Genomic DNA, 16,977 nt, shown 5'->3' with positions numbered 1-16,977 from the left:
CTCACATTCATATATTTCATGCTGGAGAGGAAAAATTGGCTCTGCACAGTCACGCTCAACAGCAAATTGCCCTTCCCTTCCCAAGCTGCCGGTCTTTACAGGTTTCTTATGTTGGATTGTGTTTTTATATGCCGCTACCCGCTTAGTGACACTACAGCGAAATGGACAACTCTGCAAAAAATATAGGGTGCTGGTGGTGCAATAAGGAATATACCATAGCAATCTCTATATCTGTAAAACACAAAGGAACTTTTGTACAAATAGCATTTGTGATGATTATCACATACAGTTGTGAGCGTATTGCTCATTGTCACTTGAACTTTTTCAGTCCAAATTCTGCCAAACACCTTTCCAGGCACCCTTAACAACCTAATCCCCCTATAATTTTTGCCTTCACTCTTGCTAGCAGCAACAACATCACTCTTCCAATCGTCAGGAACAAATGCAGTCTTCATATATATGTGAAATCTCCACTCCCTAAGCATTCATTCATATTTTAGCTCTTCTTCACACCTGCATCTGCAGTTACCATTTTTCAACATTCTCACTACTTTTCATCATTTTTTTTTCCTTGGACACGAACATTTACAGTATATCAGTGTTGTCCAAACGTGGCCTCTTTAAGATGAGTGGACTTCAACTCCCAGAATTCCCCAGCCAGCCATGCTGGCTGGGGAATTCTGGGAGTTGAAGTCCACTCATCTTAAAGTGGCCACGTTTGAACAACACTGCAGTATGTGTTTCATTTACTCTCTTTGACATATCCCCTTCTCTTCCAAGCAAGTCAATTGTACTTTGTCAAATGTTTATTTGGTAAAGGCTTAATAACTGAAAAAGGGAATTCACCATTATTATTATGATGGTCTCTACAGATTTTGGCTGTTGTTATCTTTCTCCAGTATACGCTATTTGCCGAGCCAGTGCAGGATATAATAGCTGGGAATTCTGAATTGTCGCTTAACACACCTGGAGGGCATCAGGCTCACGTTACACCAGGCATAAGCCTTACATTATAAACTGGCTTATTTGTACGGAATTGCATCTTTTAGAGAGAGTTGATCGTTGATAACAATAACCCTAACTCTCCCTTTCTTTGAAGCCAAAGACGAAAGTCGCACGATAGTCAAATCGGTTTTTGGTGTAGAAGCTGTGAACCGAACAATACCGCCCTCTACCCGCCGCCTCAGTAATTACAGCCACTTATGAGAAAATTATCGACGCCTCAGCCGCCAGGAGCCGCTATCGAACAGGCACCACGCAGTCGCCGGCCAGCTTCCTTTTAGCCCTCTAAACCTGAGAACTACATTGCCCAAAACGCCTTGCGGGCGTGGCAGGAAATCCCGTGTTTTGTGATAGGAGCGGTGCTCCTGCCGCCGCCGCTGTTGGAAGTGGGTCTGTCATGGCGCTGGAGACCCTCTCGCCGGATTGGGAATTCGACCGCGTCGACGACGGCTCTCAGAGTAAGAGGTGGGGTGGGGAAGGGCTGAAGTCGGAACCCTGGCTCCGAATCGGGGGCAGTCAGAGAGAGGCTGCGGAGGGCCGGTTGCGTTCGAGCTCCTAGGAGAACGGCCAAGCCCTCTCAGCCAAAGTGGTCTCCCCCGTCCCGGGGAATGGGTCTTTCCGCCGTGATAACTTAACCCTTTCCTTTCTGACGTAAGGAAGGTCCTTCGCTGGCGCGCAAAGCTGGTCCCGAGCCTGCTGCGGCTGGGGGCGGAAGGACACCCGTTTCTTCACAGTCAAGGTGGCTGGGGGGGTGAAAGGAGGGCCTGGGTCCCCTACACAGAGTTCCCGCCCTTCTTCGCCTGAAGACGAAGTCCTGTGCCAAACCCCCAGCTATGTTCCTGTGACAGAGACACGCAAGACTTCTTGTCCCGAAGCAAGAAAGTTTGTGGCAGAAAGTTGTTCCGAAATTTTATTCCTCTTCCGAGTAATTCCAAAAGATAACACGCTCCCCCTGCTTGGAAAGCTATCAGCATTACTCAGTCTTAGCGTTTCTGCCATGTGGTATGGTTTTTCACAGGTGTATTTTGAAATTGACCTGCAAACCCTGATCTTTGTAGATGAGAATTAACAGGTTTGGGGACAGATGAAATATTGAGAAAATGGCCAATATTTGGGCCAGGTACAGATTTTGTTTTTGCTAATATGGCTTCAAATAGTTGACATTTTGTAATTGATTTGAAGTAGTTTTGTTCAACAGTAAACAGTCAGGCTTCTTTTTTATGGGGGTTAATTAATCTGGATAAAAGTTCTCATAACTGCATCTACCTATCTAAAAGTGCTCAAGTTTGAAAGATGTGAAAGGTAATAATTACTGAGGATGCAGAATGTAAGGGGTGGGGTTAGTCCTAGCTTAATCTGGATTAAAACTGGAGTATAGTTTGTGCCTCTTGAACATACATCAGTATTAATTATAGTGGGTATGGATGAGATTTTCCCCTCTCCCTTTGCTGATTTACTCTTGGGGGCGAGGCTGATAATACATAGGATGAGAATAAAAGATTTCTTCACTTTTATTGCATTTTTATAAATAAAGTTAGGAGTCTAATCTGTTTTAGTGTCTGTGAATAACCAAGTAGGAGATAGCGACTAGTTCAGATGAATACTAAGTAAAATAGCAGTATCTTCACTGAGATTCTGAGACAATTCTCTGTGATGATACAAACAGGGAATTTAATGTCTGTTTTAATGTAAGCTGTAAGAACTAAATATTACAAACTTCTGCTGCTCTGATGGTAGAGCCCTTTTCCTGAAAAGACCCTTCCCAGTTGAGATTATGCTTTCTTCTCTCTTAAATAGCAGTTTCCCTGATGGTAGTACAGTAATACTTTCCTTCTTCTTTGCTTTCTGTTGGTTTCTGATTCACTTGATTGTTCCAAAGTAGTTTATCTTATTCTTATAATTGTTTTGTTTTTGGCAGTCTGCAGATATTCTCCAAATTTTACACATTCTTTTTAGATAGAGACTTTATTCTTGCAGCTGCTCTCTGCCTTGGCCTGAAACATGAAGTCATGCTGAAGCAATTTAGTGGGCTGGTGTCTGCATCTCTCTCCTCTCCTTAATTTGCAGAAATTGGAATTGGACAGTCTGTTTCATTTGTATTTTCTAACCTTCTTTTTACAAATGTGCATTAGCTGCATGTGCTAATGTTATGGTATGAATATTAACTGGAACATATACTGTTCTTGGAGAAATTTTGCACACTTGCATATGTTTCAAATTATTACGCATAAAATGGAATAAACTATCTTGTCAAATATATTACATAATAGTTACACAGAAAATGTCATAATATAATGAATTTATTTGGTTATTTTGCTTTGCACTGACACTTGGTTGTACCTTACTTTGTCAGTGATAGAATGTAGTGTGCATTTGCATTTCTAAGTCACTTGTACATTGTTGCTGAAATCATAAAGAGGCTGTGTTTTTTTAAAGTTCCGTCTCTTTGTATTAAAAGGAATTGAAAGTGCTTTATTGTAAGCAATCATGTCTAGTTGTGTGTGTATGTAAAAAAGAAAAACAGCTTCCTGCTTTGCCTGTTGTACTTCCAGTTTTGTGGTTAAACATTTAAATAAAGAAAGTTTACCTGTACTAGTACAAAAGCTGCAATATGCAAGGACCTTCTTCACATTAATAATGCAGCTTATAGTTCAGTCATCCCCAACCTGGTACCCTTCAGTTGGTTGAAATACAGTTCTGATTATTATAAAATCTCTGGTTTGGGGAGACTGCACCGGATTTTTAGTGCTTGAAATATGTCTCATAAATCTCCCTGCAGCAAATTCTATTATCTCTCAGCGTAAAGTAAAATGACTGATTTCTGGTGGCATGATTTTTTTTTGCTAAAATATTAAAATTATCATGAGTATATTATTATTATGTCAATTTACAATATTGTATTGATTAATAATAATATATTAAAATTAGAGTGAGAATGGAAACATAAGGCCTCTGTAAAGAAAATGGAGGAGGGGATTTTGAGTGATTTTTTTTTTTTTTAAGTAAATAGGTAATCACTTAAATTAGATAAATTTATCTAGTTCATTTCTGTGATTCCAAGTTTAATCAGCATGCTTCCAAGTATTATAATAAAAATACTGTTTATTCTTAGAAATCCATGCTGAAGTGCAGTTGAAGAACTATGGGAAATTCCTTGAGGCATATACTTCCCAGCTGAAGAGAATTGAAGATGCACTGGATGATTCCATTGGAGATGTTTGGGACTTCAATCTTGACCCCATTGCATTAAATGTGTGTATATGCTTAATGTGCACATGTCATTTCGCTCAAGCCTCCTCCTATTCAACTACGTACTTAGTTTTAAGCACAGAATTTTATAGAGCAACCAGACATTCAGAGCAACTTTCCCCAGCCTACTGCCCTCTGTTTGTGTAGGACTTTCCCCTAGTTCCCATCCTGGATACAGGTTGAAAATTCTGGTGATTAATCCAAAATCATTTAAGAGCGGTTACATTGAGAACCATCTATCAAGAAGCACCTTCTGTTGAGTAATTTATATTTAACTGCTGGGGGCACACACTGTGTTGTAGGCTGCTTTGGCTTCAGGTCATCATTAGAAGTATTTGCAATTTGCCCCCTAGTTGGCTGGCTTATTTGTTTATGTCTAATTAGTTCAGTTATTCATTTATTGATATGTGTACCAAAATATTCTAGTTGGAAAAATATCCCACTATGTACGTATATGTACATTTTTTCCATGCCTCTGGTAAGATAGCACTTTAACTCATTAAATAAGCCTCTAGAAGTGAGCTATAACATTTCCACCTCATTCCAATATTTATATTTCAAGATTTTGTCTATTGTTACCGTTAGCTTATGATAACCATCACCTATTTAATAATGAAATTTTTAAAGGATCTCTTGGCTCTGCAATATGGTAGTTGTTTCCTCAGAGAAGAGCGCAAGGATTGTCCTATGTAACTGCAATTTGGATTAAGCTTGAAAGAACAGCATTGTTTCATTTAGCTAAAGCAGTCATGTTGCATATCTCTGACCTCCCTTCAGCTGTTTGTGTCTTTGCTTAATTTTAGCTTTTGCCTTACGAACAGTCTTCCTTACTTGAACTCATAAAGACAGAAAACAAGGTATGTTGCTCAGATGTTGAAAACTTATTACAAAGGTATTGTATTGTTACTTTTTGTCCTTTACAAAATATATCTTGCATTTATATGTTTTAAAACATTTTATCTGGCTTTTCAATAGAAATATTTCCAGAGCTATTTATCAAAGTTCAGTACTAAATAAGACATTCTCTGCCCCCTGGTTTATAATCTAAAAGATGGCAGACAAGAAAAGGATGGGATTCAGGAAGTTCCCAGTTCTTAAAGTTGCAAAGTTCTTATAGTGCCCATCTTGAATTAAACATATTTATTTCTATATTAATGTTTGTATGTGAACCAGATGGCATAATACCTATATTCTATCTCCTCTTTTACTTCAACTATGTATTTATAATGTTATTTTGTTCCTAAAACTAGCCTGGGTTTTTTTCCTATTTATCCAGGTTCTGAACAAAGTCATCACTGTGTATGCTGCTCTTTGCTGTGAAATCAAAAAATTAAAACATGAGGTAATCTCTCTTATTTCTTGTATCATGTTCAAGTTGCTACTTACATCTTGTACTTCACATTTGATATTTAAGATGTAATTATGTATTTCTATCATCTAAAACTATAGACTGCTTGTTCAATAAAAAAATCTGCTTTTATTCCTAGGCAGAAACAAAATTTTATAATGGCCTACTATTTTATGGCGAAGGAAGTAAGTATATTAATTATGCTAATATGGTACACATTTATTCTAACATTCTGTGTGTATTAATAGACTTCAAATATCCATTTGTTCTTGGGAAACTGCAAGCTTTCTTAAATCTTTGCTTAACCAGTTATACAGCAAGATAGGGAAAGCAGAGCAACAGCTGTAGGAGCAACCTCCAATTAGCACCCTCTAAAATAGGAAGGGCTTCTTTTACATGGATTGGTTTCACCTCTTGTGTGTGAAAAATAAGTTTATGAAGAGCAGTCACAGTCCATGTTTTATGTATATTTGAATTCTACATGTTGGAACCAATTTGTAATATTTTAGTTTAGAACTTTGAGATTATATTGTAATACTGATGACATGCTTAAGAAATTGTTTCATTGCTGAAATATAATTTGGAGGCTTTGATGGATAAGCCATGAAAGGTCTTGATTAAAGCTGACCTTGTGATGAACATAATGTTAATGGCCAAATGGTGAGCAGACAGAGTACAGAAGTGACAGGTACTTGATAGAAATATCTGACCAGTACCAGATGGTTTCTGTTACCAAGTTTCTGTCTCTTTTTTTACCTAAGTATAATGAATGAGTGTGCGCTGCTTTCAGAGCGATATTTTGCTATTAGCTCATTAATGCTTTGAAATGTTCTACAGTAACTGGCTTTTAATAATGGTGTGCGTGGATATTTCTAATAATATTGTAATGTGAACCTATTATCTTAAGCCGGTAATATCTTTATGGAGTTCCTTCTCTTGTCATGCCATGATTTTGAAAGATACAGTGAGATGTTGCCAAAATGAAAACAAGGCACTTTTGATTTTTTGGTTTATTGGCAGGAAGCAAAGAGAGTGCTGCAACAGCTGCATGAGTCACATTTGTTTTATCAATAGCTTCTTGACTGTGAGGGAAAAGGTTGGCAAATTCAATTACATTCAGTTGGGAAGCATCCAAGCAAATAGATCTGGTCAATGGCCATATCCATAAGAAAGAATAAAATTCCTCCCCTTGTTTATTTTTGTGCACTGGGTAATTTTTGCATGGTATAGAATAATGAAGTAGAATTTAAACATGAAATCAGTGTGTCTTGATAAGCTTTTCATTTGAAATCCATCAGTTTTACATGATTTGTAATAGTATGTTTTAGTTATGACTCAGAAAAAAACTGGCTACAGTGTAACCTTAAGGATAATCAATTGGTAATGATTGTGTTCTCTCAAACTAGGGTAACTTTCACTTTTATTTTTCAAGCTATGGATTCCAGTAAGGTGGAAGGAGATAGCCAAGTACAGATGGGAAGATTTATTTCATTTTTGCAGGTAATATCTATAGTACAGATTTTTGGAGTGGTTTTTCTTTGCCAAGCAGTTGACCTCACAATTGTGCTATGAGATTTTTTTCCATGCCAACAGCAAAAGTGATTTAGGTAAATGGCCTTTGGTGAATTGGAGGTAAGTAGTGTTGTATTGTTCTTAGCTTTCTGTTTCTCTGTTTTCTCTGGTCACCTTGCTTTGCAGGTTCTATAGTAATACCCAGTCAACTCTGTTTTAATATATGACTCTTGTATCCATCTATTTGTAATGTGTCTATGGTGGAACACTCCCCATCTGCAGATGAATCTGTATACCTTTGAAAAGAAAAGTAGAAGCAAGATGAACATTTCTGTTAGGGTTTGCTTAATAAGGAAAAGACAGTTCAGGTGCTCACCTTAGGTGGGCAGTCCAGTGGCAGAGAATGAATCAAATATCTGCTCCTTGTTGCTTCTCCATTTCCTATTGCTGCCTTTGCTGAAGAATTCAATGTTGTGGGCATTTCCTCCCTTGAAAATCAGAAAATTATATGTTTGGCAATTGTTTGGCAATAGTTTGGCAATTGATTTTTTAGAAATAGTATGAAATAATAATAATAATTATTATTATTTTTCTTATTTTGCAGAAACAATAGCTCAGGGTTTCTCAACCAGGGTTCCATGGAACCCTAGGGTTCCATGAGAGATCACTAGGGTTTCCCTGGGAGATCATGATTTATTTAAAAAGTTATTTCAAATTTGGGTAACATGCTCTCACAGTGATGAGGAGAGATTGAACAAAAATCTAGTTACAACTCTTTCTGAGCTCTCTGGTACCGTGCTGTATGACTGCGTTTATTTGGTTGAATCCATTCTTAATTTCTGATGTGAGATAGATGAGACTGTTGATAATAGGTGAACGTTATATTGCAGGAAGGGAGGAATATATTGCAGGAAGGGAGGGAGAAGTGCATTTTTCACGAAATTAATGGATTCGTCCAACAGTCTGTGATGTCAGTCTCTCCCTCTTGTATCTTTTCCCTGCAGTTTTCCTGTAGTCATTTTATCCCATTATTTTAAATAAATTTCATGTGTGTTTATTCAGTCATGTCTGAGGGTCCAACATGGCAATTTTTGAAGAGGAGGTGTGAGAGAGAGAAGAAGGATTCTAGAACAGACAATACTGATAAGTTTAATGATGATAATGATAATGAAGAATTTAAATCTTCTCAGGCATTTCCCTGCACTGGTACATCAACAGACTCAAAAAAAGTCCGTCTTTACAATGAAAGCTATCAGTGGAATATGTGCCTCGTCTGTGACAACAACTTACAAATGCAACAATGGCTCCAACAAAATTGAAAAGGCACTTAACTACAAATCACAGCCATACGACAAGTAAATGTTCTGATTATTTTAAATGGCTATTGGAGTCACAGAACAAACTTTTGTTAATAAAATGACAAATCAGTAGAAAAACCCAGGAAGCAAGTTATTTAGTAGCAGAACTTATTACACAGCAAAAGAAAAGCCATGCTTTGGGTGAGAAAGCAATCATGTCAGCATGTAAAATAATAAACTATTGTTTAGTTTAAGAACACTGTTAATCCACATATACAGGCCTCCATATGAAACAAATATAATAAATTTGTAACTTCAGGCCTGTATATGAGCCTGAGTGTGCAGGGGTTCCCCGAGATCTGAAAAATATGTCAACGGTTCCTCCAGAGTCAAAAGGTTGAGACAGGCTGCCATAACTAGTCAAAAAAATCACTTTTAGTTGATGCTGCAAGTATAGCTCAGGAACCATTTTAAAAGTGTCTGTTTTTGATGAAAACAAACTACTATATCTTTACTGATGAGAGGGGACCTGAATTTGCTTTATGTTGTTCAAAGTCATGCTTGTGCATTTGACATAATTTCAGTACCTTGTGATTGTTTTTCTTTGCTAAACATCACTTAAAAGAAGGGAATTGGTTCTTTAAAAATTATCTGTCAGTAAAATGAGGTTGAAGTCAGTTTTCCGAAGTTCCTTTTTTATTTCAATCTACTAGATTTTATTTGTATTTTTGATTTTAAATTGCAGAGGAATATCTTCTAATTTTGTTTGTTTGTTTGTTTTATATCCTGTCTATCTCCAAGAGCTAAAGGCAGCTTACACTGGGATTTCCCTTTATTTTATCTTCACAACAGCAGCCCTCTGAACTAGGCTGGGCTCAGAGAGAGTGACTGAACCAAAGCCACCCAGTGAGTTTCTGTGGCTAAGGGTGGACTTGAACCTGAGTCTTCCTGTCTTAATCTAGTATCTCTAGCACTGCAACCTATTGGTGTAGTTGCCAGTTTATCTCTTTTGAAGATAAATTCAGACAGTTTAGATTTTTCATTTCTTACTGTTGTTCTTTTGCAACTTTCCAAAGTAAAACTGTTTTCCCGGAGCAGAAAATACTGATGCAGTAGTTATTATTCATTCTCTAGGTGGAGTCATAAGTTACTATTAGTCAATTTCCTGCTACAGAGCCAGTAACAGCAAATACATGCTGCTTCTATGCAGTTGTTAAATAACTATTGAGGTTGTGTTGCTGCCAGTTTTTGCTTTCAGACATTGATCTTTGAAGAGACTAAATAAAGAACCTGATGCCCTCTGAAGGTTTTGGGTTGTAGCTTCTAACGTCCTTTTGCCGTTGGCTGTGATGTTTGAAGCTGTTGGGAATTGAAATCCAAAACACCCGGATGGCATCATGTTTGTTGATTTAAATTCAGAGAATTAAACAGTATAATAACAGTGTAGAACAGAAAGCATTAAACATTTATAGGCTGTGTAGTATAAACAGAAATAAGCATTGAAGTGCTAAAGCTAAAGGGATTTGGTACCATTCAAGACAAAACACTCAAGAAAGCTCTTGTGTTTATGACTGTAGTCAGTTTGGTTCTTAAAATGTATGCAAGCGCCAAAGTTCCCTCTTGACCATGGACATCACTTTGGGCCAGTTGCAATCTCTTAGCTCAGCCTACCTTACAGGATTGTTCTTGGGAGGATAAAATGAGGAAGGACTTCCTATGACTGCTACCTTGCATCCCAGAGGAAAGGTAGGTGATTCATTCAGTAATAAGGAATCATTTATGGGTAAAATAAATGCATTTAGTAAGAAATTGTTTATTTTACTGATCAGTACAAAATTTATCATTGCAGGAGCTGTCTTGTTTTGTGATACGATGCTATGAAGTGGTGATGAACGTAGTTCACCAGTTAGCTGTCCTTTATACCAGTAACAAGTAATTATTTGCTAACTAAGATCAAATTATAAGTCTAGCATGTTAACCAGCTTTCTAGATTATGTAGGTATGGGGAAGGGAAATGTTTTGGATCTTACTGATCTTTGCATTCATAAAAAAAGTCTGACTGCTTTTTGATGTAATGCTAAATCACACTATCATTATTATGAAAAAAATGTAATGTATCAGAAGCTTCCATTTTAGATTAAATACAATTTTAGGTGCATTTTTCTGCATAGTGAAAATAAGCCAACTTCATGGATTATGGCTTGAAAGTGCTTTATTCCCATTATTCATAGTTTGCTAACATGGCAAATTGAAGATAATGTTTCCATACCCCTTTTTGTAATTGTGCCAGAGGAGATGGTATGCTTGCACAAGCCAAAAGCATGCTGTAGCGTATTCTCTTAAATGAGTTGCAGGCTGGCCAGTCCCCTTAAAATGTTAAAAACGTTGGTTAAGATGTTTGGATTTCTGGAAAGCTCTACAGTATTTTCTAATCCATGTCCAGGTATCAACTTAGTTTGCATCTGTAGTCCCTTAACTGTTCTAGCAAGCAGCGTTTCCCTCCTGAGTTTATTTTTTAAAATGCTTTTTTAACAGATGAAATTTGATGTACAGCTTGACTGGTATAATTTATATAGTGCGTTGGGATCATGAGATATTAATGATCTGTTTCTTCGTAACAAAACTTAAAATATTTTAATAACGAAAAGTTAAAGGGATGATTAGTAAGTTAAACCAAGGCATTATTCTAATCATCGTGTATAGTTGTGACTCACCAAACTGAATGTCCTCGCTATGGCTTGTCAGGAGTTGAATAAATTTCCTGGTTTCTGGGAACAAGATTGCTTGGGATTGTGGAAACAGTGGGATAGGAGCAAAAATTGCCGAATAGCACATGTGGCTGTTGGGCAATGCTTAGTTTTCTCGATCAAAACTTGAGTGGTCCTGATAATTATATGGGACATGTTAATTTGATTCTAATACTAATCGTATTAGTACTCAGTATGCGAGAATTACCTTCCCATATATGTTTTGCAAAAAGGAAGTAATTTTCAGATTTATTTAGAAATGTTGAAGGCTTGGGTCTCTAAAACTTGTTTATTAAATAAGGTTAAATACAGTGTTCTGTTTTTCAGGAATATGCCTAAAGTGATAGAGACTTCAGGAGTTCATTTTCAGGTGAAGTTTTATTTTTGTAATACATTTATTACAAAATTCCTTCAAGTTGTTAACCTTAAGATTTTATTTAAATATAACAAATCTTCCTTGGCAGCTTTTTTTAATACTAAGAATGATATTCTACTGAGTTCTTTAATAGTCCAGAATGTCTGTTTTCTTTGGGATCCCTTATTTCCCATTATTATTATTTTTAAATACAGTGAAGAAAGCATTATATTCAGTACTGTTACTTTATTATACATCACATACTTATATCCGTAGTGCTTAGTAATTTTCAGGGGGATATTACAAGTGCAATCCTGTGACTGTTTACTTAAAGTAAGTCCCACTGAATTTGTGGGATATGTTCTCAAATTCATTATGAACTATGTAATGTTTCAAACAGACTATGTATGAGCATCTTGGAGAACTACTGACAGTTCTACTTACACTTGATGAGATAATAAATAATCATGCCACCCTGAAAGATCACTGGACTATGTACAAAAGGTAAGTGGGTAATAAATTCATTTATTTTTACTATAGAAAAATAATTATTTTTACTATATAGCACTATAGAAAATAATGTTAACATGCTAGTCAGTTAAAAGTACACTGCTGTGCATATGGGTTCATATTAGTGGGTCTTGAGTGGAAGTTCTGTTGGATACTTCTAAAAGGTCTTGCAGTTCCATATTATACTACAGTGGTACCTCGGGATACGAACGCCTCTACTAATGAACTTTTCGGGTTACGACCAGCTCCGGCTGCAAAAATTTACCTCGCTGTGCGAACTCCGCCTCGGGGTACGGTCATTTTTCTGCCCTGACACGTGGTCCCCGGCCATTTTTCCGCCCTTGACACGTGGTCCGCGGCCATTTTTCTGCCCCTGACACGTCTGCGGCCATTTTCACGCCACGCAGCGCCCGGCCGTTTTCCTGCCCTGCCGCACGGCGCCCGGCCGTTTCCCCGCCCCTGACGCATGGTCCGCGGACACCAGAAGGGATTAACGGTAATTACATTGAACCTTATGGGAAAATTTGCTTCGGGGTGCGACCAAATTCAGAGGGCAGAACGGATTAACCGGATTTACATTGAACCCTATGGGGAAATTTGCGTCGGGTTACGACCAACTCGGGATACGCCCAGAGTCACGGAACGGATTAAGTTCGTATCCCGAGGTACCACTGTATTTGGATGTTTATTATCTGCTCTGTGTGTGTGTGTGCGTGTGTGTGTGTAATATGGCTGCCTATCTCACAAAAATGACTCTGGGCAGGGTACAGAGATTAAAATAAAAACCAATCATAAAACCCTTGAGCCCCAAATTAGAATAGTAATCCCCAATCACAAAAGGAAACACATTGCCAATAGCAGAGCTCACCTAACCTTCTGGCCCAAATACCTGGGGAAACAGCCTGGTCTGCAGAGCCTTCCAAAAGGCTAACAAGGTCAAGGCCATCTGGATTTCCAGCGTGATGCTGCTCCACAGGACAGGCACTGCCACTGAGAAGGCACAACTCTGGGATTCAACAAGATGACACCGTTTGATGGAAGGGACCATTTGTTACTGACTTAATGATAAACATTTAATGTTGCTCTTATACATGGTTGTAATTATTTGTACAATGACCAACCAATATGATATATTTTTGAATCACCCTTGTGGATATGTACCTTCTGCCGTAATGTAGATGACCATCTTTTCTTCACCAAGGGTAGCCCTAGGGGTAAATCTGTCCTGTTGTTCCATGGGCATGCTGCCCAGGAATGCACCCAAACAGCACAGCTACTATCACAGATATTTCCTTTGTTAAAAAAAAAAGCAAAAATGCTTGGTTTAACCATAACCCCCTGAAAGTTCTTAAAACTGAATTGTGTCCATGAAAGTCTCTGAATCTTCCTTTTTTTCTTTTCCTTGATCAGGCTACTAAAATCTGTCCATCACAATCCTTCTAAATTTGGAATCCAAGAAGATAAACTGAAACCATTTGAAAAGTTGCTGTTAAAATTAGAAAGTCAGTTATTGGATGGGATGATATTCCAGGTAGTACAATAAATGCTGTTTAACTTCCTTTATAGAGTGTAAATGTGGCCTGTACAATCTATAGTGTGGTCTACCCCTATTCTAAAATTGTCAAAATGTTTTGATAATTTTAATTTGTATGCTCCTATCTCTTTTTTTGAATTGTGCACCTAACATTCTGGCATGGAGATAAAATATTAGGTGCATCCTGAAGTTAATTTGTGGTTGGTTAGATTTCTGGATCTTTTGTTCAGAAAGTTAGTTTCTTCTTGCTTTTAAAAATTCCTTCACTTTCAAGTGGGGGTGGGGTGGGGAGGGTATTTGGAAACAACAAATTAAAAGAGTAGTTGAATGTAATATGGACTGTAGTTATTTCTGGTTGCTTTTACTCACTTCTGGTAAGAAGGAAGCAAAGTAAAAATAAACAGCTGTTTGTTCCATAAATACTGCTGGTTTTAAAATACTTTTTCATTACTCCATAAACCTATACATTGAATCTATCACAAATTTGAAAAAATGAATATGGTCAGTTCCTATGAATAAATCTTAATACGTTTTTAAATTTCCAATACAACTTCTATTTCAATAGATCATTTTCTCAGCAAATAGTAACTTGCTATGATTTATTTTTAATGAAGTTTTACACATGATTGTGTTCTCTTTAACACTAATATTGTAAACTGCTTTTATTTCTCTTCTTCAGGCTTGCATAGAACAGCAGTTTGATTCTCTCAATGGAGGCGTGTCAGTGTCAAAGAATAGCACATTTGCTGAGGAGTTTGCACATAGCATTCGCACAATTTTTGCAAATGTTGAAGCTAAGCTTGGTAATGCAAAATAGATCCTTTTTGCATTGACATTATGGTTGCATATTTTTTGACAAGTTTCAAAAACTAATTTTTGTGCATGTTTGTTTAAGGTGAACCTTCTGAAATTGACCAGAGAAATAAGTATGTTGGAATTTGTGGCCTCTTTGTACTACATTTTCAAATTTTTCGGACTGTGGACAAGAAATTTTACAAATCGTTACTGGACATTTGCAAAAAGGTGAATATTTTACTGCTTGTAACTTTTGTCAAACTTAAAATTTCATAGCCAACATAAATTAGATAAGATGCTTGAGAATGAGACTGCAATAAATAATAATCAGAATTAAATTTATCATCATATTAGAGCTCTTTAATAATTCCAACAAATAGTGTTGCTACTTTGTACTAGAATGAAACCTTGAATTAGTGGACTTCAGTACAGCAGGCTTTGCATAGAGCAGGTCAAATCTCTGTAACAATTTACATCACTATTGTGTGATGTTACTCAAATGATGTAAATAATATTTCTCATTTTTTATCATTTGCACAATGATGTTGTCACACAATTGATGCAGTGTCATTATGCAGATGAAACAAATGACACCATTTCATAAATGATAGAAATTGGCACTGTGATGTACTTTTGTATTAAACTACATTCATGAATAGCAGACACCCTTCCCCCAAATGGTCTGTAAAAACTAGATTTCACAGTATTTCATAACTTGAAAGTTTGCATAACAAATTTGCATAACAAATTTATATTTCAGGGAAAGCTATTATTTATTTATATATGGTCACAGATCCCTCCCCCCCCAAATATCTGAACTAGTTTTGGTTTGGGATATTATCAGATCTCCTTTTCATTTATCTCATAAACATTGCCTACTGTTTTTGTGTCCATGTTTCTGCTGCAAATATAAGCTCAAAACTAGATTTTCTAATGCTAAGGAAGTAACATTGGGGAATGAAGTGGTATTATATAGCATGGGACTGAGATCAGACCTATTTCTTTTGTATATGCTGGAAAGCTTAACAAAACTTCAACAGTGCAAGTAAACTTAAAACATTTCTGTACTTGTAAAATTTGTATAGCAAAAGAATGGTTCATTAAGGGTCTTGGAATATATTTGTTATCAAAACGTATTATCTACTGTAATAAGATTTTTTTCTCTCTTTTATGTAAAATTTTCTGCTAATGCTACAGGTGCCAGCTATCACACTAACTGCTAATGTCATTTGGTTTGCTGACAACTTTCTGATTCAGAAGATGCCAGCTGTTGCCAAGCTTCTGGACAGAAAAAGTTTTCATGCCATTAAGCTACAGAGAGAAAGTTTTTTACAGCAAAAGGCTCAGTTGCTTACAAAGTAAGTTTGGGGAATAAACACTTTTTTTTTTCTTCCCTAAAGTTTCTGTTTTTTCTTAGTAGGTTTGGGACTTGATAACAAGCCATTGTTTCTTAATTCAGACATCATTTCAAATCAGTGTTTAGCCTTCTAAAGATTAGTTTGAGATCTGAATGATTAAGAAACTATTATTCATCTTCTTTTTAGAGAGATGCAGTCTTATTATGTGTTTGTAAGCTCCTGGATGATGAAAATGGAATCTCTTTTGTCAAAGGAACAAAGAATGGATAAATTTGCAGAAGATCTCAGTAATAGATGCAATGTTTTTATACAGGTGTGTATATGCTTAGTTTAAAAAATGATTAGAAAATATTGTTCAGTATCCAATTAGATTCATATTACACAGTCCCCCATTCTTATGAGGAAAATGGCTAGAAGATATGAATGAATAGCTTTTATTGCAGTCATTGACCAATACAAAATACATTATTAGTAGAATTATAAATCCCAAGTAAAAATTCAGAAAGACTTGTCTAAAATGAGCATAGATAAAAGCATATGCTATTAGTAAGACAATAGAAAGAAGAACAGAATACTTATTTAGGGTTAAGAACCAAAAAACTGTTCAACTAACTTAATAAAAATATATCTGTAAATAAGTAATATTGCTTTAAGTAATACAATGCGTAGGCACTAAAATATGTTTTAATATATTGCTATTTTAATATACTGCTAAAATTTGAAGCATTAGAAAGTTTAAGGTGAAGGCCTGTTGATTGATATGATACTTAAAAATGTATCCATAAAACAATATTATCATTGATTCAAAATTGGACCCATATATATAACAATTCCTATGGTGCTATCCTAATTAGCTACAAAAACCCTCTGGACAAGCTCCGTTTTAACTAGCCTCTGCAAAGCCAACATAGTTGGGACTATTCTAACCTTTGGTGGAAAACTGTTTCATAAAACAAGGGGCCATCGTAGAGAAGTACCACCTCCTAGCCTTGGCCCTGCTAATTTTGCATTAATTGGGAACTGCCAACAGTTTTTCTTGAATTGATTGTAACAGGATTGATTTTGGTTGAAGGAAGTGATCGTTGAGATACCTTGATACCAAGTCATATAAGAATGTATAGGTTACAATCAGCACTATAAATTGTACCTGGAAACTTACTGGGCCCCATTGCAGGGCTCAAAACACAGGAATAATATGCTCATGGCATCTAGCACTAATTAGCACACAGGCCATGGCACTTCTGCTAGTTTCTGAGTGGCCTTTAATGG

The 16,977-nt window shown here is 36.6% G+C and overlaps 1 protein-coding gene across 1 annotated transcript in view; it reads left to right on the top strand.

Annotated features, from left to right (window-relative positions):
- Positions 1 to 1,320: 1,320 nt before the first annotated feature.
- Positions 1,321 to 16,977, top strand: part of WASHC4 (WASH complex subunit 4) — a 41,255-nt gene continuing 25,598 nt past the window's right edge. The window contains exons 1-14 of the mRNA XM_007424351.4: positions 1,321 to 1,460; positions 4,115 to 4,254; positions 5,055 to 5,108; positions 5,528 to 5,593; positions 5,739 to 5,784; positions 7,032 to 7,099; positions 10,259 to 10,341; positions 11,484 to 11,526; positions 11,912 to 12,015; positions 13,432 to 13,552; positions 14,235 to 14,358; positions 14,451 to 14,578; positions 15,548 to 15,708; positions 15,895 to 16,021. Coding sequence (XP_007424413.1) covers positions 1,400 to 1,460; positions 4,115 to 4,254; positions 5,055 to 5,108; positions 5,528 to 5,593; positions 5,739 to 5,784; positions 7,032 to 7,099; positions 10,259 to 10,341; positions 11,484 to 11,526; positions 11,912 to 12,015; positions 13,432 to 13,552; positions 14,235 to 14,358; positions 14,451 to 14,578; positions 15,548 to 15,708; positions 15,895 to 16,021 — 1,326 coding nt within the window. The 5' untranslated portion in view covers positions 1,321 to 1,399. The remainder of the gene's footprint in view (positions 1,461 to 4,114; positions 4,255 to 5,054; positions 5,109 to 5,527; positions 5,594 to 5,738; positions 5,785 to 7,031; positions 7,100 to 10,258; positions 10,342 to 11,483; positions 11,527 to 11,911; positions 12,016 to 13,431; positions 13,553 to 14,234; positions 14,359 to 14,450; positions 14,579 to 15,547; positions 15,709 to 15,894; positions 16,022 to 16,977) is intronic.

Source organism: Python bivittatus, unplaced genomic scaffold (assembly GCF_059951505.1).
Source record: "Python bivittatus isolate LINGU-HERP-01145 unplaced genomic scaffold, Pbiv_v1 ctg000330_np1212, whole genome shotgun sequence".
In the NCBI taxonomy this organism is placed as follows: domain Eukaryota; kingdom Metazoa; phylum Chordata; class Lepidosauria; order Squamata; family Pythonidae; genus Python; species Python bivittatus.
The sequence above is the reverse complement of the archived record's forward strand: the minus strand, read 5'-3'. Positions and strand labels throughout refer to the sequence as shown.